This window comes from Nasonia vitripennis (genome assembly GCF_009193385.2).
Source record: "Nasonia vitripennis strain AsymCx chromosome 5 unlocalized genomic scaffold, Nvit_psr_1.1 chr5_random0002, whole genome shotgun sequence".
Classification (NCBI taxonomy): Eukaryota; Metazoa; Arthropoda; class Insecta; order Hymenoptera; family Pteromalidae; genus Nasonia; species Nasonia vitripennis.
The window spans coordinates 3,458,547-3,483,810 of NW_022279652.1; the positions used below are offsets into that span (position 1 = coordinate 3,458,547).

The window sequence follows — 25,264 nt, forward strand, 5'->3', positions numbered from 1 at the left end:
CATTAATAATATATTACACGTGAAACAGTGTATCAGAGGCTATCGCCCGGCGGCCAAGTTTATTCTACCTGTATTATACGTATAGTATACTTACGCAACGTGGATTAACAGCCCTGACTGCAGTTCCATTTAGCAAGAGTGTGTTTCCATTAAACTACTCATGATGTCAGCAAAATGCGGTGCACACGCGATCCTGCAAATCAGAGTCCGTCCACAGACTTCGCGCATGGAAAAACTAGTGCCGGGCAGAACAAAACACGCTGCGACACAGCGCCCGAATTCGTGACTCGCACGCTGCCACATGGTGGGGGGAACGATGGCTTGAGCTGCTAGTCGGCATCGTTTGTGGCGCTGCGCGCAGCGCTGCCGACTCTGCTGGCAGCATTGCCGTAGCTGACGACTTCTCTCCGTGTAGGGCCTATATCGTACTTATTCTTATACACTGATTCAAGATAATTATTGTTTGGGGAGAAAACCACAGAGCGGCGCTAACTTACGCCTCCATAGTTCCATATCGCACGGCACGCATTTGCCTATGTTCATCGGCAACGGGCAATCTCTCTAAGTCTCTACTCTCTAGTAATCTCTTTCATGACTATATCTTTATTACGTCAGTCTACTGCAGTCAGAATACTATTAGATACTAATAACTAATCAGAATTATTGAATAATAATAATATAATAAACACATTTAAGCTTCAAATTTTTGTAAAAAAATGTTTTGTTTACAAAGAATTTCAAGGAACATTATTCCAAAAAGAAATTTTATGAAAAGTGCTATTCGCAAAGATGAGCATGATCTAGGAGGGGAGCCAGGAAAAGTATGTGAAATTGCGTAACTATTTTAGATCTCAGAAAATGATAAACCTGTATTTAAATATGTATGAAATTAATTTTGTAACATTCTAAAGAATAAGTTCTGCCATCTATAATATTTTAATTTTAAGAGTTTACATGCATTATTTATTAATTGTGAACTTTTGTATTCATGAAATGATATTGATATCAGTTGTGCAAGGTTTGCATTAATTTGGTGGTCGCATTTAATTTAGTTAAATGGTTGATTTTATTCTTAAATATTTATTGATACAAGTACAAAAAAATGATGGTGGAATAATTGAAGATTAGTGCAATTATCATAATCATGAACTATAAGAGTTCAAAGGGGTCCCATAATCAATTCAAATCCTGATTTTGTGCCATAAAATAGCAGACGACAAAAGAAACTAATTTGCTTATAACAAATATTAAAACAAAATTATGGTAAACCATGACATAGTTGGTCTCCGTAATGCAATTATTAATCATTTTACAAAGTTTCAAGTTTGCATATAAATAACTCGTTTCAGTAGGGGATTTGGGATTACTCTAACCACTTGGTTTGTCTAAACCAACTAAATGAGTCTGTAATCTCTCAGATTAGTGTTTGGGTAGCGTGGTTATCTTTTTTCAGAGTTGATTCAACTGTCATTTGATTTTTTGATTAAGTTTTTTGTAGATCCTCATTAGAAAAAATGGACTGTAGTATAATAGTAATCATTGTACGATTTTGATACATTCTGTTGTTATTGTAGACATATGCACGATAATGTACATTCCTGTAAGTTGGCGTACGTTTTGAGTACGATTAAAACATTATAGCAATATATAAAAACATAAGCTAGCGTATATGTAAATATACGTGAACCTATGTAAATATTCACGACAGTACAAAGAATTGCTGCAATATACACATTCATACAAAGAGGTATACTTTTAAATATTCTAGGAATGTACCGAAATGTATGTGCTTGTATGATTATTTACAGATATATAAACGTTTGTACAAATAAGTACAAAATCCCACAATCTAAAAGTTATTTTAAAATTAATAAAATATTGGTTAAAATAATATTTAAATTCCATGGGACATTTACACATATTTGTATCATTAATCAACATAGAAATGTTGCACTTTATCAAATGCGTATAGCAAAAAAAGTATATTACGATATGTGTGACCTAAGTGGCACTCTATTACACGGTGTGTAGATAGCACTTGAGCATAGCGAGAACGATACCGCAGCGCCATGTAATAAAATGCCAACTTAGGTTACAAGTATCGTATACTATTTTATAGCATCTGCCTGCCCTAAGTCCCCTATGTCACAACTATCCGTGAAATAAGCAGTTCTGTACTGCACCATGAGGTTAGCGTCCAAGTGTAGCTAAGGACTACTTAGGTCACGGATAGGCTTGACATAAACACACACTTAGGTCACAGTGCTATAATAGTATATTGTGTACCAAGGGCATAAAGTGGGCTTTTTTAAGCCGAGTGTGGAGTTTGCAGTACAAGCCGCAGACAAGTACTGCAACCACACGAGGACAAAATGCCCGCTTAGCCCTAGGTGCACACCATATTTTTTGTAAGGCATGTACTGATTTTCGTGTTTTTAGAAGATTTGCCAATGAATTGAGTAGCGGGCGCAAAAGTACTTTTACGCCCGCTGGTCGGAAAACGATTACTTTTGTCCCTAATTTTAGGTCAAAAAAACGCGAAAATCGTGCATGTGTTACAAAAAGATATTTAGTTGATATTTTTATATGTATAGATTTTATTACTTTTATTAGTCATTTTCTTGCCAAGGATTTTACTTTTGAAAAAAGTTTTTATAGGTATATTACACATCTTTTAAAAGCACATTGTCCTTGAAATCTTGATATATTTGATAGACAACAAGTTTTAGACATTGATCCCATGGCGCATATTATCGTATAGCATCATTGTACATACATAATATATAATAACACAATTGCCTGTCACCGAGTAGCAGACGAATGTTGGTAAAGTAGATTATAACTGCTGTATTATCATTGGCGTATAATACATCGCACCGGAAGTCACGTGACCGGAGGAGACAAAATATCGACAGAAGAAACTCTGACAAAAAGAAATTCACCAAGCAAATTTTCAACATGCAATATTAAGTTAATAACGTAATATTTTTGGATGAATCATTTTGAACCCTACTGAAAAAAGGCAGATGACAATCAGCTGATTATTAGATGATAATCTACTGATAATCGTGCCAAAACATCAGCTAATTATCATGTGATATCAGCTTAATATTTTTATAAAAGCTGATAGTTACAAATATGTGTTTATATGAGATAAAATGTTAATGATAATCAGCTGATTATTAAATGACAATCATCAAACAATTTGTAATATTGAATATTTTTATTCTAAATTGTTTTAAATTATTAAAATTCATAAAATTCACTTAATGAGAGCCTAAGTAGGTGTTACCATCGGATGATAACACCAAATTCTGTCTGTCAGCTCCAAAATATTTATTTTTTAATAATTATTTTAAACAAAAAAATTTTTGAGCTCACAGCCAGTGTTTTGGTGTTATCATCCAGATGGTAACACCTAACTAGTTCCGCATTATGTGAATTTTATGAATTATAGTAATTCTAAATAACTTGGAGTACAAATATTCAACGTCACAAATTGTTTGATGATTGTCAACTGATAATCAACTGATTATCATTAACATTTTATCTCATATAAACACATATTTGTAACTATCAGCTTTTATAAAAATATTAAGCTGATATCACATGATAATTAGCTGATGTTTTGGCACGATTATCAGTAGATTATCATATCAACCTACCTTACCCCAGCCTGCAAAATAATGATATTTGCAATAAAAAATACTAATCGATAGAATTTTAATAGCTCAATTCAACTACGTTGTCCTTTGAAAAAGCTCACCTTAAATTATTTGTTTAAAAATCAACAGATTCATTGAAAACAAATTAATTCATCCGTATTTTTAAACTTCCATATCTTTTGATGTATATAATATTTTTAACTGCTCAAAGTGCTAAAAAACTGCTTAAGTTGCATATCTCTAAAAAAAAAATGAACTCTTAAAAAAGTAAAAGGTTAGGCGAGTTTGATATATTATGTAGTAATTATCTTGAGAGTTGTTCTTTGCTTCATTACGATTAAATAACTTGACTTTGTTTGATTGCTCTCAGTTCTTTTCTATCTGTAATTTTGTTGTGGAATATATCAAACTCGCCTAACGTTTTACTTTTTTAAGAGTTAATTTTTTTTAGAGATTTCAATCCTTTTTTTTAAATTGTTTATAGTATTTCATATTCAAAGTCGTAAAAATAAAATATAAGCATCTTTAGCACCATTCGACCACAGCTTTTTTGTAACATTTTTATTACTAAGATGAAATCACTGATTGTTCTAATATACATCACCCTCGAATTATTTCTACACCTAGACACCAAAAACCTCGGAACTAACTACCTAGACGTCGTTATTGGCCACCCTGTACCTCTAGACACCAAAAACCACGGAGCGCACCACCTAGACCTCGTCATCAGCCACCTTGTACATCTAGACACCGCCCTTGAATGATTTTTACACCTAGACACAAAAAACCACGGAGCGCGCCTCCTAGAGCTTGTCATCGGCTATCCCTGGCAGTATGCACTGGCAACCTCCTAATTCAAAATATCGTAATATATTATTATATTTTCTTGAGAAAGCAATTCTCATCTGTATATAGCTTTGCGGCCAACTTCACGGTCCTAACACTTCTTGCGGCTAACTTAACGGTCCTTTCACATTTCGGGTTGAAGAAGAAAAACGTAATTTTAGCATTTGTGGATTATACACTCACATATTATAAAAATAAGCAGCCTTTTCACTAATATTTTTGTTGGAAATCATAGTTTAGCTGAGAAAACATACTAATAAGCCAAAAAATCTTACGAACAGTAACAATAAGCATTTTTTTCTGTATCATGAAAAATCCGAACACCAATATAGAAGTAAATAGTGTCACGGGCGCCGCGGCTTCGTCTGCTTCTCAAACTCGCTTTCGTGGCGCTACCGCGCCACTTGATATAATTCTCAAGTAAAGTTTTTGCCAGCTCCACTTTCCTTAATTGTTAAATAAATAAAGATAGTTTCAACGTAGTCAGTTGAGCGTTGCTCATGTGCGCAAACAGTCACGTGCGGTCGCACCGCAATTTAAAAGTGTTTCATAACCTCTTCATAGTAAATAAAAAAGTATGCCTGAGTATGTATGATTGCTTTAGCACAATTCTGAGCAAATACATCAATATGCTAAAGCAATAATACACGCTTAGGCAAACTCTTCGGGAAGGAATACATAGATCAACATCCGAGCGGGCCGAGCCCGCTGACGCTGACCGGCAATGTGCGGTACGCATGCGCACGCTCATTTAACCTAAATTAAAATTGTTACAACTATTTTTTATTATTTAATAATCAATGAAAGTGGAACTGGTAACAACTCTACTTGAGCAATTATAAATGCAACTTGAGCAGTTTAAAATATTATATATATTAAAAGATACGGAAGTTTGAAAATACGGATAAATGAATTTTCTTTCAATGATTTAATTGATTTTTAAATAAATAATTTGATGTGAGTTTTTTCAAAGGACAACGTAGTTGAATTGAGCTATTAAAATTCTATCGATTAGCATTTTTTATTGCAAATATCATTATTTAGCAGGCTGGGGTGAGGTAGGTAGATTATCAGCTGTTTATCATCTAATAATCAGCTGATTGTCATCTGCCTTTTTTCAGTAATATGAAAGATTAGGTTAATATATTTCAAATCGATACCAACAGATTAATACTAATGATTTTAATGCAATCGAGATTTTTGTTGGAGGTTAGAAAACCAAATTTTAAAGTATATAGGGTTGTCCTGTCCCGAAGCCGACTTTTTTTTCCTTGTGGGTACAGCCGGGAACCATCGGAACCCAGCTACGTCCCAGTCCCCATCTTCATTCATTCTCCAAGTTGAGCTCTTGGCTTGTTCAATACTACCATCTTTCGTTACACAGTTTAAACACTCGTAAGGAGGGTTGGATTAGCTTAATAAGAACAGGAACATGAACATTATAAATTTACATCTCAATCACATATTATTAAAATAGCTTGGATATATAAAATATAATATATAGATCCACACAAAATCCCTACACTTAAATATCAATCTTACTCGTATCACAAATGCCGTTATTCTTAAGATAATAAACATTGCCTTAGTGTTACAGATATCACATTTATCATTGTCAATGTTAATATTATTTTTAATTGTAAACGCTATAAACTATTGCCTATATTTACAAAAAGTCAGACATCTCCATATGAGATGGTAAAGAGTCTGAGGACCTGCTCCACAATCACATTTATCATTATCCAATATATGCATTCTAAAAAGGTGGGATATAGATTTATTATGATTTGCTTTCATTCTGTTAATAAGCGTAATCCGACGTTTGTCGATACTCCGATTCCAAAACAATGGTTGAACAACAACTACAAATTGAGGATTATTCCTCAAATAATCCAATCCCTTATTATAATTCAATAAGTAATAATATAATAATAACTTTATTGTTATACTCTTTTGGTGTTAACAATACTTTCTTTACTTAATTTATAGCCTCTTGCTTTAATCACTTAGCCTAATGTTGTGTATTTGAGTTTTGCTGTCTGTGGGTTAGGTTCGTATGCTTTTGCGTATGTGTATGTGTGCTCTCCTTCTTTTCTTGTTTTAGTGTGTGTGTTCAATTCAAATCGATTGTAGTTAATAAATCTATTCTGTATTCTTGTCACTTGCGAGTATAAACACTTGAAGCGACACCAAGCGGTTATATTAAGAAACATAAGGTCGATTAAAATCGACTAGTTTCGCAATGAATTTAATCGATTCTAATCGAAATGTGAAGGTTTTTTTCATAAGGGATATTGCAAAACTTGGATCAATAAGGTCACTTAAACTGTTATCAAAATTATTTGTAAAATTGAACTGATTTAATATAGACTAATAAGTTGATTCATATTTATTGAAAGAATCCCAATGAAACTGCATTAAAATAATCATCGCGTGAAAGTCGATAAAAATATCGTCATTTTGAGATTTAGATTGCTATTGGGACTAATTCACATCGATAATTTAAAACGTCGATTAAATCAATCTAGTATTTTTAGCAAGGATTCTTTTTTTGATTATTTAAATCGATTGATGTATAATTGAATCTAACCGTACAAAAGTATCGAGATCGATTAAATATTATATAAACGATATTACCTTATAAATCAATTCAAAATTATTGATAAAATCACGAACAAATTATATTAGAAAAATGATTATTATTTTTATCATTTGAATTTAAAGTACTATTAAAACCAATCCTTAAAAAACGAAGATTAGGGTTGATTCAATATTATACTTATAAATTACCATTCAAAAAGATTCAAGTTTTTTGACAATATTAAAAATAAATATTAAAAGTATGATTATTGTTGTGATCATTTTAATCGATTAAAGTAACATTAAAAGCTAATCCTTGAAAGATAGATTGGGATAGATTTAATATTTTACTAATAACGTACTATTCAAACAGATTCATATATACTAATAAAATAAAAATTAAATGATATTGCTAGAATAGTATTCGTTTTGATTATTAAAGTCTACTAAACTATATTCAGAGCTATTCATAAAACTAGTATTGGGATCGATAAACTTTTTAGTAATGAATAGTGATTTTCAAATCGATTAAATTGATTGACAAAATAACATTTATATGATATAACAAGAATAGTAATTGTTTTAGTTTTTAAAGTCGATTAAAATATATTCAAACCTATTCATAAAACTTGTATTAAGATCGATAGACGATTTAGTAATGATTAGAGATTTTAAAATCGATTAAAATTAGTGAAATAAATTACAATTCAACTGCACTAAAATAATTACTACATAAACATCGATAAAAATGTATTAAATTTAATACGTATTTTTCGTAATAAAACCGATTGTAATTAAAAACGATTTAAATCGATAGGAATTTAATCGACGAAATTTGGCTGATCGATTGAATGGATTTAAAACGATTAAATTCAATTAAATTTTAATCGATTTCAATCGAATTCAATCGCATATTTTTAGAAGGGTCGTCCCACTTGTAAAGTTTGCCTTCTATTTCTGCAACCCACTCTTTCTTAAATGAGACTTCTCCCTCTTCAATCTCATCTTCTTCTCTCCTTCTCATCTCCCTCATTACGAGAGCTTTGGCCCTTCTTTCATCGAAGGATAGCCATTGCTCTAGCCTGATCTTGCCTCTCTTCTCCCATATCAATTCCATATCTTCCTTCCTCTTAAAAATTACCTTTTTCGTATTCTCTGTCCTTGTGTCTTCCAGCGCCTATTCCACTCCTTCCATTATATCCTCCAGCCAGTCCTTTATGAAGTCCTCCTCCGTCCAGTTGTTTAGGTGTACTATCAGGCCTCTTTCCCACACCTTGCAATTCAATAAGTATTTACTAAATTCTTTTTTAAAAAATTTACCAAAATGCGATCAGAGATCGGCGTACCAACGTTCGCCGATATCAACAGAATTACTTGCCCCCGCTAATTTAGCTCTCACGTCAGCCTCTTTATTGCCAATAATACCCCTATTACTTCTTATCTATATAATTTTCAAATTATGACCTGAGTTTATAAGACCGTATAGCTTACCTCTAATAATACCAATATATGGATGCATTTTTTAGTCTAATCATCACTTCTTCAAACAAGACACTATACTCAACGAGTCAGTGAAGAAAATACTATCATTTATTCCATTTCATTCGATAAAATCAAGCATGCTAAGAATTGCAAAAGCCTCTGCCGTATAAATACCACTAAAATCTGATACTCTTTTATTGAACAAATATTTATCTTCAAAAAAGTTAGAGAATCCCGCTGCCCCACAATTTCCCATATTTACATTATTTGATCCGTCAGTATGAGGGCTTTATAACCGGGAAATTTACCCATAACCTTTTCCTCGAAATTCGAATATGTTTGGGCATCTAAACCTATCTTATCATCATAGATGTCCAACAGAAAATGAGAAAAATAAGGAATACAATAGGATATAGTTTTTTCCGACTTTTATTAAAAATTGGTTTATCCCTGATAGCAAATGGCCGATAAGTTCTGGCCCGTTCCCTAGTGACTCGGTAGAAATGAAACCCAGAATCCATCGAGAAATATGCGTAGTTTCTATGCTGAAACCACAGGCATACTAGAAGTATATGACGCGTATTGTAGAGGCTGTCTGCTATGTTATACAGCAGAATAGCATAGCAGACAGAACTACAGTTTTCACAGTTGCAGTCAATGTTGAATGATGAATATTTTGCCTATTAATTCATCTAGAATTATTTTGAAGGGGAAATATGACTTTCAAAGTGCGCATTAAGAGTGAAAACCTAACCTTACACCTGCATTTTTTGACGCCGAAGTCATAGGGTTTAGGGTGAAAACCCGAACCAAGACTGTTAAGTAAAAACTGATACGGCAGTCTGTTTCTAAATAATCTTAACGCAAAAGAACAGACATTCACCTTTAATATCATGGATTTACCATGATTATGAGAGATTTGGTGGTTGAGAGTAACTGGATCGCATACTGATGAGATTGAAATATCTATGCAAACCTCATCATCGGTGACTTTATATACTGTCATGTATGAGAGCATGCATGTGTAGTGTTAGGTTTTCACTATTAATATGCACCTTAAAAATCATGTTTCTCCATCAAAAAACATTGTAGCTGAATTTATAGGGTATATATATAAATATATATACAGGGTGACCCAATTTAAACGGGCACCGCTCATAACTCGTCAGGGACAGCCACAATCGAAAAAATGGTAGAGACCAAAGTTGTAGGATATCGAAGGGGCAACCCGATGGTGACCTTGGATTTGACTTTGAACGCGTTTTTCAAGGTCATTTGAAGGTCAACTTTGGTTTTTTAAATAGGAACCCCATTCTTTTATTGCGGGAATGGAAAGAGCGGTAAATTTTACGTTCAGAATGGTATGTTCGGTTGCGGCACTGAAGGTCATCGCAAGGTCATGCAGCCAGAATGAAACCCCGCCTACGTAATTCCTCTAGCAACGCCAAATTAAAAAAAAGTGGTAGAGACCAAAGTTGTTGTATAGGGGGGGGGGGGGGAGAATTGTGACCTCGAATTTGAGCCAGTCCTACAAGGTCATTTCAAGGTCAAATTATTTTTTTTCAAACTTTACTTTTACTTTGTATCCGAGATGAAATCCCTTCTTAGATGTTCTCTGTCCAGCGGCCAAGACGCAAATGAGCCCTCGCTAGCGTCCAAACATAAGTCTCGCTATTCCCCGAATGATCCCTTCCGACAGTTAACTTGCGAATGACTCCTCTAGGTGGTCGCCACCTACCTACCCGAACTCCTGATGTGCGAAAAATAAAAATGGCTCCCGAAATAAGCCTTTTAAAATAAGTCCCGCGCTCAGTCTTGCCACCGCGACTCCGTCGAACCTTCCCCTACGACGCTTAACTCACGAATGATTTTCAAGCAGGCGCCCCGGCCCCGCGCCGTACCTGCCGCCCGAACTTTCGATTTGCAAAAATAAAAATAGCCTCCGAAAATTGTCGAAAGAGTCTCACACTCGGCCTTCCGCCAAAAATATTAACGAAAATTTTTATTAAAAAGCCAATCATCGATACAGAAAAAGATTAAGTAAAACATCGAAGTATTGTAGAAAAACGTCAAAGTTTGATAAAAACGTAAAAAAAATATTAAATGTTTTATTTTTAAAAAATCATAAATTGATAAACCGTAATGCCAAAATATGAATAGAATTTTACAATAAAAAGCCATCGATACAGAAAAAGAAAAAGTAAAACATCGAAGTATAAAGTAAAAAAGTTTTTATATTTATTTTACACACATTTATTATTTGAATCAGAAATAAATTGCATTATGTTTTTTTAAATAACGTTGTTGTTTTTCCATTTAATTTATTCATAAATTATTATTGTTTTAAGTATACATAGATATACATACATACGTATGTTTGTATACATATGCTATACACACATACATGTAAACACGCATGTTGAAAATACATATGTATAAGCAGAATTATAAAGTTTGTAATACATACCATGTCGTCACACAGATTATACATACAATTACTGGCAACAGTTAATATAATTATTTAGTGATAATTCCACTGTATAAATATTTTAATTCTATTAGAAATATTTTTGCAGCAGAAATTGGTAGGTACTTAAATTTTTTGCACTTTTCTATTAGATAAGTAATAATAAACAACCAACAACACTAAAAAATGTATGTTCATTATTTAAACTTGTACAATATGTAAGCTGTAAAATATTGTATTTAACACGATAATAATTAATTAATAACATACATATTTATATAAAATATTGCATCTAAAGTTATGTTAATGTAAAAAAATTTTTATCTAACGTAACAGAATATTTATTATTGTTAACAAATGAAGATTGTACTTTTTACATCATTTCATTTAATATTAAAAATAATACGAATATACATTTTCTATTAAAATTTTTGTATTAATGTCTTGTATAAAAAAAGTTCTGCAATACGTAATGAAGGTATTTCTTGAAGAATCAATTTACTTAAAATTAAAAAATGTTTGATATAATTTCAAGTCATAGCGATTATTCTAGAAAATATTGTTTAAGAGCTAAATATTCCGATTAATTACCCATATTTTAAATGTATGTATAAGTTTGATTTCACTTCATAAAATTTAATAAGTTAAAATAAATCTTTTACTAAAATACAATTTTAACTATTTTATAAGTTATCTATTAAAATTTACTTTTAACACTTTTGGAATTACAAAATATTTATTTATTATCTATTTCATAAAAGCTTCCTAATCAATAAATTATTTTATAATAAAAAATTAATAATTACTATTTGCAATTAAATAATTGTTTAAGTAGTTTTTTATTTATTATTTTTTGCAGAAAACAGTCTAAGTTCTAGTAATGCAGTAGAATTTTTAAATTTACTTAGATATTTATCGACTTCAAATACTAATTTAATAATTGAAAATATGTGATTTGAGTCATTTTTTTTATTTTTGTAATATTTATAATCTAAGTAAATATGCCGGACTATAGTCGAAGCGAAATTGTTGATATTTTATTGATTTTGGGAGAGTGTCGAAGAAATTATAATGCAGCAGCACAATTATATCGGAGGCGTTTCCCAAACAGAAATCATCATCCATCTCGAAGTACGATCCAGAGAATTGAACAGCGAGAGAGGCGAGGACCTCAAAGATGGTACGCTAAATGATTAAAATCTTTTCTTCTATTTTAAATTTACTACTTCGTTTAAAGTGCAACATTTTACACGCTTTCAGGATCCGGAGTCGAAAAAGTGGGTGCTGTTTGAAAAAAAATAATTTGACCTTGAAATGACCTTGTAGGACTGGCTCAAATTCGAGGTCACAATTCTCCCCCCCCCCCTATACAACAACTTTGGTCTCTACCACTTTTTTTTAATTTGGCGTTGCTAGAGGAATTACGTAGGCGGGGTTTCATTCTGGCTGCAGGACATTGAGATGACCTTCAGTGCCGCAACCGAACATACCATTCTGAACGTAAAATTTACCGCTCTTTCCATTCCCGCAATAAAAGAATGGGGTTCCTATTTAAAAATCCAAAGTTGGCCTTCAAATGACCTTGAAAAACGCGTTCAAGGTCAAATCCAAGGTCACCATCGGGTTGCCCCTTCGATATCCTACAACTTTGGTCTCTACCATTTTATCGATTGTGGCTGTCCCTGACGAGTTATGAGCGGTGCCCGATTAAATTGGGTCACCCTGTATATTCATCAATTTATGAATATTTTCAAACAATGTCAATGCAGAGCAGGATCATTGGTGTGAAAAGTAAGGTTATATGAACAAATGGTGGAGAAAAAATTATACCGAGATTTCTTCCAGAAATCATGTCTGATTTATCGGGGTTTTCATCTAGATTCTATTCTGTAAACCTGCTAGATTTGAAAAATCTTGGTAGCTTTCAGGTATTTTCTCAGGAACGCTGCTACCAGGGATCTCTAATCCATAATCTATACATAAACGGAGTGTGAAATTTGCCCACATATATCCCAAAGCCACTCAACATTTATTTGTACTTATTGATTACCATGCTATCTCTTAGACTACTTTGTTTAGCTATATATCTTGTGGCCAAGTCTATTCTCTTGTGTTCTAAAGGGCAAATTGCTTCTAAATGATAAAGTACATTAATCGGGATGGTTTTCATGCACCCCAGCGCCACTCACGTGCCGAATTTTGTATTTTGTCTAGCTTATCTAAGACTTGTTTGGTTGCATTTGCATACATTATAGGTAGATGCCCAATCTAGACAAGGACGGATTATGACTGTACATTATAAGTAAAGTTTGGGGGTAAAACCCAAATTAAATTTAGCTACACTTTTGAACATTGTCACTAATTTTCGAGACTTTTCTACTGTTTTAGAAATGTGTAAATCCCAATTCATATTGATATACCGGAAAGCGCCCAAATATTTAACATTTAAAACATTCAAAAGAGTAAACTCATCAAATACAATCTTATATTCTCCAGCATTTATTTTTCATTGACATTATCATAAGCACTGGTTAAATCCAAGAAAATACTTCTCATAAACAGTTTTCTAATCCTTGCTAGATGAATATCTGCCTGAAGGTTGGCGAAGCAATCATTGCAAGATTTGTTCTTCCGAAATCCGGAGAAATTCCTGGGAATTACTCCTTTTTATTCCACCCACCACATTAAACGATCATAAATGATTTCCTGAATGGAAAAATTCATTAGCACGATAAGGCAGTTATACGTAGAACTTTGTTGCATTTTAGTACATTCGCGTACGTTCGCTTACGTTCGTTTGAGAATCTGTTTGCGCGCGAAAAGTTTGTGCCTTGCTCTGTACGTTGAATGTACACGAATGTACGCATATGTACGAAAAAGCACACGAACGTATGAATAAAATAAATATTTAAAACCCAGAATTTTACGGATTATTTGCATAAATCTTCAACCTTCATTTCTTGCTGCTATAATTAACTTAATTTGTAGTAGCGTAATCAGTCTTGTAAACTAACCAATAGCACTTGCGAGTAGAAAAAACTGGATGCTACCTAGGGGCGAGTCTGTAATTTTTTTAATAACTTTTTAATAACTAACAACTTCGATTTTAACGTTATTTCGGATTTTATTAGAATGAATAGTTTTAGGAATATCTTTTATGTCCTATTTTAAAATCGTTTAAAAAACCTTCAATTTTGAACATTCGAGTGGTTGGGATTTATATTTGTGCAGAAATCTCGAAAACTCTTAGTTTTAATCTTAGGAAGTTCCTTCGCAGCATTCTTACAAGCTTGTTTATATTTTTCATAATTTTCTCGATTTAAGTTTTATCTTACTTCTTAACTTGCCTCCCTTCTTTTATCTATCAATTCCGAGCATTCCGGAGTCCACCAAACCGTGGCACTGGGAAATTTCGGACCACCATCCCCCCTATTCATCTTCGCGTTAGATTCTTCTAAGGCTTTGTAAACAAGTTCAGCGAGTTCCCCGTAACATTCAATAAAATTCTCCGAATCGAGTTTACTAATTTCCTCTATCGAATCAATTAATATAATCGAACAATTCCGCCGAGTAGATAGATAAATCCGGATAACTATTGTTTTGACATACTCTAGTAGGAGCACCCGTATTCAAAACCAAACAATCTATATACTCATCCAGTACGTCAGCTAATTGTTTACCTCTTGATTCCGTGTTCCGACTTCCCCATATTTCATTCTGAGCATTTAGATCACCTATAATTATCACTTTCTTAAACTGATTAATACTGTCAAATAATTTTGTTATTTGAGTCCTAGAAAGCCTAATGTTTGGAGGAATATATAAATTAAAAATATTTAGAAAATCGTTATTTATATAGACTTTTATTGCAATCAATTCGACCCCTTGAGGGGTATAGGGTAATGTAAATTGTTTATACCGAATATTTCTTTTTAATGAAAAAAAGTAATCCACCACCGCAGGTATCTGTTATTCTATCCTTACGGATATAGTTATAATTCCTGACATTAGCAATACTATTATTATCGTTTAATAATGTCTCAGATAAACTAAAAATATCAAAGTCTTGTATAAAATTCGAAAATTTAGCCCATTTTCTAGCTGTACCTCTGCAATCCCAGCAGAAAATTTTAAAATTCATATTCATCTTCTATATGTACTAAGGCTGAAAATTCGAACTTCTACTTTATTTTTAGCGTTATTTTTGTTTACGGGCCCTGCTCCAATTCCCTTGCTTTTTCCATTCGTCGTAATTGCTTTATCTTCCCTCCTATCTTCCATGCCCTTTCCTTCCATGTTTAAATTCTCTTTGTTATTACACCCCTGTGATAATTTGGATTTATGATGTTGATTAGGAAGATCATCTACCAAAGCATTCGGTGTCCCATTTAACTCTTCTATTCTCTGCTGGACCATCTCTCTTGCCCTATTTTCAATTCAAATTACCTCTTCGAATTCTTCTTGAGACAGCACTAGATTCCCCAATTGATTCGAATTAAGCAGCTCTGTATCCGTTTAAATGCTGTGTAAAATTTGGTTCTGACTGTCACCAGTCAAGGATTCGTTTGAATATTTCTTAGATTCGCCAGTATAATTCCTAACTCTTCTAAAACTTTGTAAAAGCCTAGATTGTGTGTTTGACAATACCCTTTCCCACAACGACTTGCATCTCTCTAATACAAAATGTCAGCAGGGCTTTTTTTAAGTTTACTTTTCGCCTCATTGACTTTGACTCCCAAGTCAAAAAATATACATGATCTATCCGAGGCTCGATGAGCTTCACCGTAGTTCGCGCACTTAGCTTCCCCCGTACAAATGTTGTCCCTTTGGTTATCTTCACATATCTCGCATGTGAAATTACCCTTACATGAGGCCCTACCATGATCAAACCTCTGACAATGGTAACATCTAATAACAGACGTAACAAAAAAGTATACAGGTCTATATACTAAGAATAACTTGATTCCACTTGGAACCTCACCTTTGAAATGAATCTTTACCTTGTCAGAGGCCCGTAATATATTTCCTTCTTCAGTACGAATTCTCTGATAATTTCTCTCAACTTTATGAATTTGGTGTCTATACATCTGATCAATTCCGGCCAGAATTTCCTCGTTACTCATTGCCATATCGACATCGTATATAAAGCCTACATTAAACAAATCCGCATATGGTATAAACGTCCGCCAATCTTTGTTCACTGTTCTAATTTGGGGTTCCACGAATTTATTCGCATTCCCGAATTCCTCAAATGTAATAACTACTTTCCTTACGGAATATTATTTTCCATAAGTGATTCTCCTATTGGCATTATATGATAGTTTTCTAAGCACTTTTCCGGACGAGAATCGTACATATATACCAAATAAGGAGCTTCAGAATTTACTGTATATCTATTATTTATTTGTTTTTCGTACTCCTGGATATTAAATACCTCTGTTTCGTCCAACCGTGGATTTTTCTCAATTTTATTTAGGCTCTCCGTACTAGAAGATTCTATATTATCTCTATTTCTTTTGTTATCATACATGATTCTCTCTATATTAATCTCGCTTCGGTAATCTACCGTAAAATTTCAAACTGCCGTAACGATGTCACTCTAGTATTGAATTATGTTATATTATATTCTTCTAATATCACAATAATAAGCTAATACCGTATTAATATATATTGTGTTGTAGATCATCGAATAGATTTACTTAATTCTATTACATAAAACTTTTTGAATAAAGTTTGCAAATGAAAATCCGAATCTGTGGCACCGTAGTGTTAAGTTTAATGAATCTTTTTACTGACAGAAAATTTCGATCGGACTTTTTGTTTTTCTAGAAGTTTGGAAATACAAAATACCCTGTGGCGGGTTCGCGAAGCTTTTGGGACGACAGCCCCTTAATAAGAATTAGTATACAATCTAAAAATAAAGATTAACAAGGCAATCGTTTATCTAAGCGTAAAAATATTTTATATATTTGTACAGATATTCGTCAAACTTATTTTCTAAATTACAAATAGTTGTGTCAAAAAAAATAGCAAAATACAAAGAAAGATAGAAAAGGAACGAGTATACTTAAAGTTTGAAGATGAATCTCCGCTCTCGCCGATACTCGAATTCTCCAATGTCCAAAATCACAGAACAGTTCAGTCCTTCTAATACAAATATCCAGGCCCAAATGGAGTGCTCCGTTCCGCTTGGTGTCTCAAATCGTACCCATCCCCCGAACCGGACTTCGTCCCTTTTCTTGCCAGAGCGGCGCTATCGCGTCCCTTGATTTTCTGTTACTATAGTACACAGCACAGTGGTGTAGATTTATATACATTTTCGTATCCTGGCGCACATTTTTGTACGCTAACGTACATGTCTGTACATTTACGTTCATTAATAAATATTCTGTTACAAATATTTTTTTGTGCTTGGAGATTTTTGCAGAATATTGTACCTTTTTGTACATTTTGTATGATGCTGTACAAAATGTTTGAACCATACTTTTTTATAAATTTATGTTAGAAATACGGCGGATATGATTTTTAACATCTTTGTTGTAGAACAAGCCAAAAACAGAAGTTTTTTAAAACAAAGTTGTTATTCTACTAATAAATAATGATTCAACGATAACGCAATGATATTAACTTCAAGAATAACCCTGTTAGCAGCGTTGCTGAAAAAGTACACGATAGCTACCGAGATTCTTTTAATTTAGCAGGTTTTCAGGTTTGAATCTAGATGAAAACCCTAATAAATCAGACATGATTTCTGGAGAAAATATCGGTAGAATTTTTTCCTTACTATGAATTCTTCATATAACCTTACTTTTTGCGCCAATGATCCTGCTCTGCATTGACATTGTTTAGACATTGTTTATAAATATATATAAATTAATGGATATGTAATTAAAATAAATAAATAAAGGACAATAGAGATAATAATTACATGTTTAAGATGTATTAAACTTTTTTATATAAATTCCAAAACAAACATAAAATGTTGAGAAATAAGAACATTTAGTTTTATATAATAAAATAAATGATGGACAGTGACAATGCATACTCTGACTTCGTTGATCAACTTGTTGTTATTGTTATTGTATTCAGCAAACCACTGTTCAAATTTTGGTAGCAAACTCTTATCGTCCATGACAGACTCGCTCACATAACTACATGGGATTTTCACATCATTTGACTGTACACTAGATTTAATTTGACACTTCTTTTTTGCGGATAAAATACTCTTGTATTTATCAAAATCGTTAACACGTTGACTTACTGGCTGCTTGTCGACTTGTCTTTCTTCTTTTTTCTTTTTTTTAATTAATTTTCTGCTCTTCTTTTTACATTCACTGTACTGCTCTTATAATAGAAATTGTAGAAGGTTGAGAGGTTAGGAAAGTCCGAGAACTTTGCTTTTCACTTTCACTATCATTCACAGATATTTTTTCGAATATTATCTAATGCTCTAGTTTATATTATTATATATGCTTCTAAAACACGGGCATTATGGCACTTAGAAAACGTTTAGTACGTTTAAAATTTTAACTAGTTAATTAAATTAAATAAAATTACTCTGTATAAATTTTCGAGAAGTCTCGAAAATTTATACTGAGTAATTTCTTCGTAATTTTTCCTGATGAGGGCGGCATTGATCGCCGAAACGGTAAGAAAAAAAGGGAATGTCATAATTATTTCAATGTCATAAGTATTTTAGTTTTATATAAAAAATCCTCGCCCTGGCTCGCCTTCCTTAGATGCGCCGACTTATTGGGATCTGACAGACTTGCCCCGACCTCTCACGGTGAGCAGCAGAACTAGACGATCCCAGGCGAAAGCATTGCTTAGCATAGCAATTTAAGTTAAATTTGTCATTTTTATTAATAGTATAAGTGCAGTGGACGTCAGAAAGTTCACATAATGTAAAAAAAAAAATACTAATTGTTACCGTTAACAATTATTGTACAGTGGGAAATTGTAGGAGCAGAGAAAACAAGAATTGAAATCTTAGTTTTCATCGCTTTTCTGTGTAAACAAGCAGGAGTATTTGGAAACCCCTTAAAAAAATTTGTGATTAATGCACAGAAAATTGCTTTAAACATTACCAACGTAGAATAATTAATGATGCTCGCTGGATTTTTTTAAAATCATGATTTTTTTGCAAGCAAGGTATTTTAGACGAAATAAGTGAGGTGATCTTCTGGCGATTTAGTACACATTCAAACATTTTCACCTAGACCAGCTTTACACGCGATCAATATAGCATATAATATTGCCATTTGTTGACATCTTACTATTAATCGCAAATACTTGACATAGAAAATATTTTTTTTATAGAAAACTAAGTCCGCTCCATTTAACTCCGTGTTAATCGCTGGAATGGTGATGCCATCTTGGTTAGCTATATCAACACTGAGAAATTCTTCGGGTAGTGGCTGCACATAGCATAAACAGCAACTGTACTATGAGCTTCGCGCGGCAGCTCTCCCAATTTTAGGAGTGCTACTGCCCCGAGAGCTGTTATTCCGCCGAAATTCAGCAGTTTTGATGCGACAGCAGCGCCACACGGGAGAAAAGAGCACTAAACAGGATCACTGCTGCACGATTTTGGGGCAGCAGTTGCTCGAAATTTTTGGTAAGATGAACTAGCGCATTTATTGCACCATTCACTTTCGCCGGGGCAGCAGCTTTCCGAAGAATTTCTCAGTGTATCGACTCCTCCCCAGTGTCAGGTCCCAATAGATATTCGCGGTGCATCGGGTAGGTGGGTTTAAGAATTGTAGTTTTATATAAAAAATCCGCATCCTGGCTAGCCTCGCTTTGATGTGCTGGCGTATTTATACTCGTGGTGCGTGGGGTAGGTGGGTTTATGTATTTTAGTTTTAGATTTAATTCTCGCCTTAGCTTGTCACCCATCGATGTGTCGACATATAGATTCTCGTAGTGCGTAGGGTAAGTGGGTTTAAGTATTTCACTTTTAGATTTAATTCTCGCCCTGGCTCGCCCCCCTTCGATGTGCCGACGTATTTATACTCGTGGTGCGTGGGGTAGGTGGGTTTATGTATTTTAGTTTTAGATTTAATTCTCGCCTTAGCTTGTCACCCATCGATGTGTCGACATATAGATTCTCGTAGTGCGTAGGGTAAGTGGGTTTAAGTATTTCAGTTTTAGATTTAATCCTCGCCCTGGCTCGCCCCCCTTCGATGTGCCGACGTATAGATACTCGCGGTGCGTGGGGTAGGTGGGTTTATGTTTTTTAGTTTCAGGTTTAATCTTGTCCTGGCTCGTCTCCCTTCGATGTGCCGACGTATAGATACTCTCGGAGAGTGGGGTAGGTGGGTTAATGTGTTTAATTTTTATATAAAAAATCCTTGCCCTGGCTCGCCCCCCTCGATGTGCATTGGATGTAAATGACGTGATTGGACGTGTCACAAATCGGAACAAAAAATAACGTTGTTTTATGACGTAATTTTCTGAATATTTTGAATTTATGAAAATTATCCTGGCAGAAGTTAAAACTCCTTCTAAAGTCAAATTTCTGTATGCTACCGTACGTTTTCTGGCTTTGCTGGTTCAATCAAGTAGATTTGTGTTAACATTTAGACACATTGTAAGCCATTCTACGGTATCGTGCTAAATCATACAGAAATTTACAAAAATGTACTTAAAAGTAATGATAGAGCAGCAAGTAAAAAACAGGTATTTATGGAAATAAATTTTAGCATTTCTAGTAAATTTATAATCTAGGAAATAAATTTTAGCTTCTTCTAGTAAGTTGTCGTACGTTTTAGTAAGTATTCGTATGTTTAGATACGTTGGTATACCTTTTAATACCTTTGTGTAAGATTTAGTATCAAGGGGCGCGACAGCGCCGCGCTGGCAAGAAAAAGTACGAAGTACGATTTGTCGACGGCGCAACTCTATATACTTTGAAATTGGGTTTTCTTAATCTTAAAAAAAATCTCGAGAGCATTTAAATCATTACTATTGCGCGTATGCGCAATCTGTTGGTATCTACTTGAATATATTAACCTAATCTTTCATGATTAAAAAGATTCATCCAAAAATATTAAGTTATTAACTTAATATTGCAAGTTGAAAATTTGCTCGGTATATTTCTTTTCGTTCAGAGTTTCCATCCTCTCCCGATTTTTTTCGTCTCCTCCGGTCACGTGACTTCCGGTGAGTATTATATTAGGTATTATACACCAGTGGTTAAAGTGGTTCATTTACTTTACTGACATTCGTCTGCTACTCGGCGACACACGCAATTATATGCATATAATAATGCTATACGATTATATGCGCGATGCGATCTATGTCTAAAGCAATAGTAGCTTATTGTCTATCGAATAGATCAAGATTTCATGAAGTGCAATAGCAAGGACGATATGCTTTGTAAAATATGTGGAATCTCCCAGAAAAAACTTTTTTCAAAAGTGAAAACCTTGGCAAGAAAAAGACTAATAAACGTAGTGAAATCACCTAAATATTAAAATGTCAAGTAAATGTTTTTTGCTATACGCATAAAGATATAAAATTAAAGTTAATTAGTTTTCCCAAAAAATGATATCTTACGTGTAAAATCATTTGAGAACTGTGTCTAGGTGTATAGAGTATGACAAAGTCTGCGTGGTAAATACTCAAAAAAATTTACTAAATGGACTGAAATCTCTAAAAAAATTAACTTTTAAAAAGGTAAAAGGTTAGGCAAGTTTGGTGTATTCCACAAAATTACTATGGATAACAATCAAATAGCAATTCATACATATTTATTACAACAATTCTTATATTTCTCAAAGTTGATTGTGACTTAATAAATGCTGTAGCAAATGTAATGATTGTAACCATAGATAACAAGCGCGCCACACGCGGCCTTATGGCCGCAGTGACTTGCCGCCTTGCATCGCGAGGTGATGCAAGGCGCGCAAAACGTTTCGCGTTTTGCGTGTAAGGCAGGACCGCTGACTATGCGTATAGCATAAAACATTTACTTGACATTTTAATATTTAGAGATTTCACTACGTTTATTAGTCTTTTTCTTGCCAAGGTTTTCACTTTTGAAAAAAGTTTTTTTGGGAGATACATAATAGAAATACAAAATATCCCGAGGCGGATTTGCGAAGCTTTAGCGACGAAATCCCTTTAACCTTCATTTCTTGCTGCTATCATTATCTTAATTCGTAGTAACCTGATCGGTCTTATATACTAACCAATATAAAAATTTAGCGTTTGCGAGAAGAAAAAACCGGACGCCACCTAGGGGCGGGTCTGTAACGATCATTATTTTTCTTAGTTTACTGCATTTTCACACGTTGACCTACGGCTGCGTACGTTTGCGTACATTTCTGTATATGCTGTATAAAATGTTCGAATCTCAACCAAAACGTACGCGATCACACGTGAATATACGGCATCGTACAAAAATCTACAGTCGCGTCCCGTAATATAACAAAAACGTATGATTTCAATTTCCATTCGGAAAGTTGAATATTTTCTTTAAGCTTAAAGTTATCAATATGCGTTTATATGAGATAAAATGATAATGATATTCAGCTGATTATTAGGCGATAATCATCAAAAAATTCATTAGGTTGAATTGAACAACGTTCATTATTACACAAATAAAATCGGCTTTTTGCTAATATTTATACTGGAAATCTGAATAAAACATAAGCCACTTGATATAAGCTACAATTTTTTCAGCAGGTTAAATGACGGAAAAACAATAATGAATAATAAATCCAACTACACTACATGCGCAGCTAACTTAACGGTCCTGACATTTGTCTGGAGAATAAAGAGATGATTTGAGCATTCGGGTTTTACATATCCATTTATTTTAAAAATGAAACATTTTTTTGCCAATATTTTTTGTAGAATCATAGTTTAGGATAAAAACATGCTAATAAGTTAAAAATGATTGAAAACAGTAATAGGTGTCCGCGGTTCAAGCCCGCGTCTACTCTTTTTTGCTTTCCGACTCGTCTCCTCTCCGTCCGTTACACTTGGCATCTCTTCGTGCGGTATATCGCCGGTTCTGAACCTGGCTAAATAGATCTACTGAATGTTCGAGTTTCACAGATTCCTACCATACCCTCTAATAACTCCTCTGATCTTGCCCTCAGAGTCAGTCAGGCCCGCCTCTGGTCCACGTCCGATCAAGCGTTAACAGGCCTCTGATCTGTGCAGTTAAGTTCAGTGTCTGCAGCCCAGTGTCTATGCTACACATTAGAGGCGTCAGAAGCAGCACCGCCGATCGGTAAGGTAGTTGACGAGCCAAGGACGACTCGTCTCAAAGGAGGGTGGTGTCACAGACGCACACGTCTGCAACGCAAGCTGCGAGACGAGTCAGCGATAATAGTAAAAGGATGATTTTTGCTAAAATTTGCAAAATAAAAATTATGTAATTACATTTCACTCGTAATATATTAAAAATGAGGGGGGGGGGGGTTTACTTACTTTTTAAAACACTCGTAGCCAAAGGTGAAGGTACTGCCGTGGTCCACGGTTTCAGCCTAGCGACGATGGCACACTCGTATAAGCTGAATAATTCTACGAGGCTTTTTCTCTTCAGGCGGGTGGCTCTCGATGGCGATTCTTCAACCGGCAGCGGGGAGACGAAAATGTCATTCACAATCCTTTTCTCGTTTTTGATTACCACGAATGCCGGGGCATTCGTTCACGATGTCCATACAGGAGCCTCCACGTGTCGCACAATTTATTTGCCAAAATCGGCAGACCACGAAACGAACTCCCCCTAAAGCCACGAGAACTCATTTTTGTCGATGCACCGATAAAATTTCAACTGGAGCCTTTTGCCTGTGTCAGGGAAGCGTTTATATAACCCCCAAAAGAAAAAAAAATAAAAAAAAAATAAAAACATATCGACACGGCGAACTTCACCCATAACTCTGAATAACATTCATATTAATCATCTGATTATATGGATCATGTACGACAATTCCAAATGTCGTACGCGTATAGTAGTATAAAATTATTTTATTCTATTTAAATATACGTACGCGGATCGGGTATGCGTACGAGCGGGGATCCTATCTGAGTTCGAAGAGTAATCGCCGCACTGTGTATTTTTCAATAAAGTTACGAAGGACTGCCCTACCTAACCCACCCCCCTATATGGATTGTATACGGATATTACAATCGCTATACGCATATGCGGATGTAGACTACTGAGATTTCAGTCGATACATTTTTGATACGAGTATTCTAAATTAAATACTCGTACGCGATTCTGGTACGCGATTCTGGTACGCGTACGCGGCCGGGGGATTCTACCGGACTTCGAGTAAGATCCTTCGGAGGAAAAACCCAACTCGACGAACGGAATTCCACGCAAGTCAGGGGTCTGGTCTAGCTATCCTCGTATATGGATCATATATGGATATTACAATCGCGATACGCATATACGGATGCAGACTACAGGAATTTCAGTCGAATATAGCTTTGATACGAGTATTTTAAATTGGATATCCGTACGCTATTCGGACACACACACACACACACACACACACATCCTGATAAACTATAGTAGATAGAGGTTGTCTGTGTTTTATTCTAATTGAAATATCGGTATTACAGTTGGTATTTGAATTTACGTGTGAGTATTCAATTATGATAATTATATGCGAATTGTATACGCGTATTGTAATAATTATTGTGGTTTTTTTTGTACGTATTTTTGAATTATAGTACAGCTACTTTTATTGAAATAGCTGCATGCGTATTTCGAATATATAAGCGGGTTGTATAATGAAAAATAACGTGAATTAAAGATAATACCTTTATTCATTTGTTTATAAAAATATAATCGGAGCACACCGTGTAACTTATAAACAAGCTTAACTTAAATAATTCAAACATTCGTCTAATACAAAAGCTCGAGTGATTCCCGCCTCTGCCGGCGCCGATTATCGAAACTATTTTCGTCGTTTTACATAAAGGGGTGCAATCTTCGTTGCTCGACGTTTCTTCGCAGCTGTAGAACTTCATCATGACCTTTCTGTTTTTTCTGACCGTTTTTATGTACATCCCATACTCCCAGATTTCTTAATTCTTGTGTTTGGCGGTGTCAATGCGATATATCTCATCAACAATGAGCGTGTCAGCCTTGTGCTGTTGGCTCCTTCCCTGGGTGACTTGGCTGAGCGATGATGATGGACGTGGCTCCCCGGCTCCCTGAGTGACTTGGCTGAGCGATGATGACGGACGTGACTCCCCG

General features: G+C 34.3%; 1 protein-coding gene across 2 annotated transcripts in view; it reads left to right on the forward strand.

Annotated features, from left to right (window-relative positions):
• Positions 1-365: 365 nt before the first annotated feature.
• Positions 366-25,264, forward strand: part of Cox7c (cytochrome c oxidase subunit VIIc) — a 66,941-nt gene continuing 42,042 nt past the window's right edge. The window contains exon 1 of one of the 2 annotated variants that reach the window (XM_031932829.2): positions 366-821. In XM_031932829.2, coding sequence (XP_031788689.1) covers positions 717-821 — 105 coding nt within the window. In that variant the 5' untranslated portion in view covers positions 366-716. 2 annotated transcript variants of the gene reach the window in all.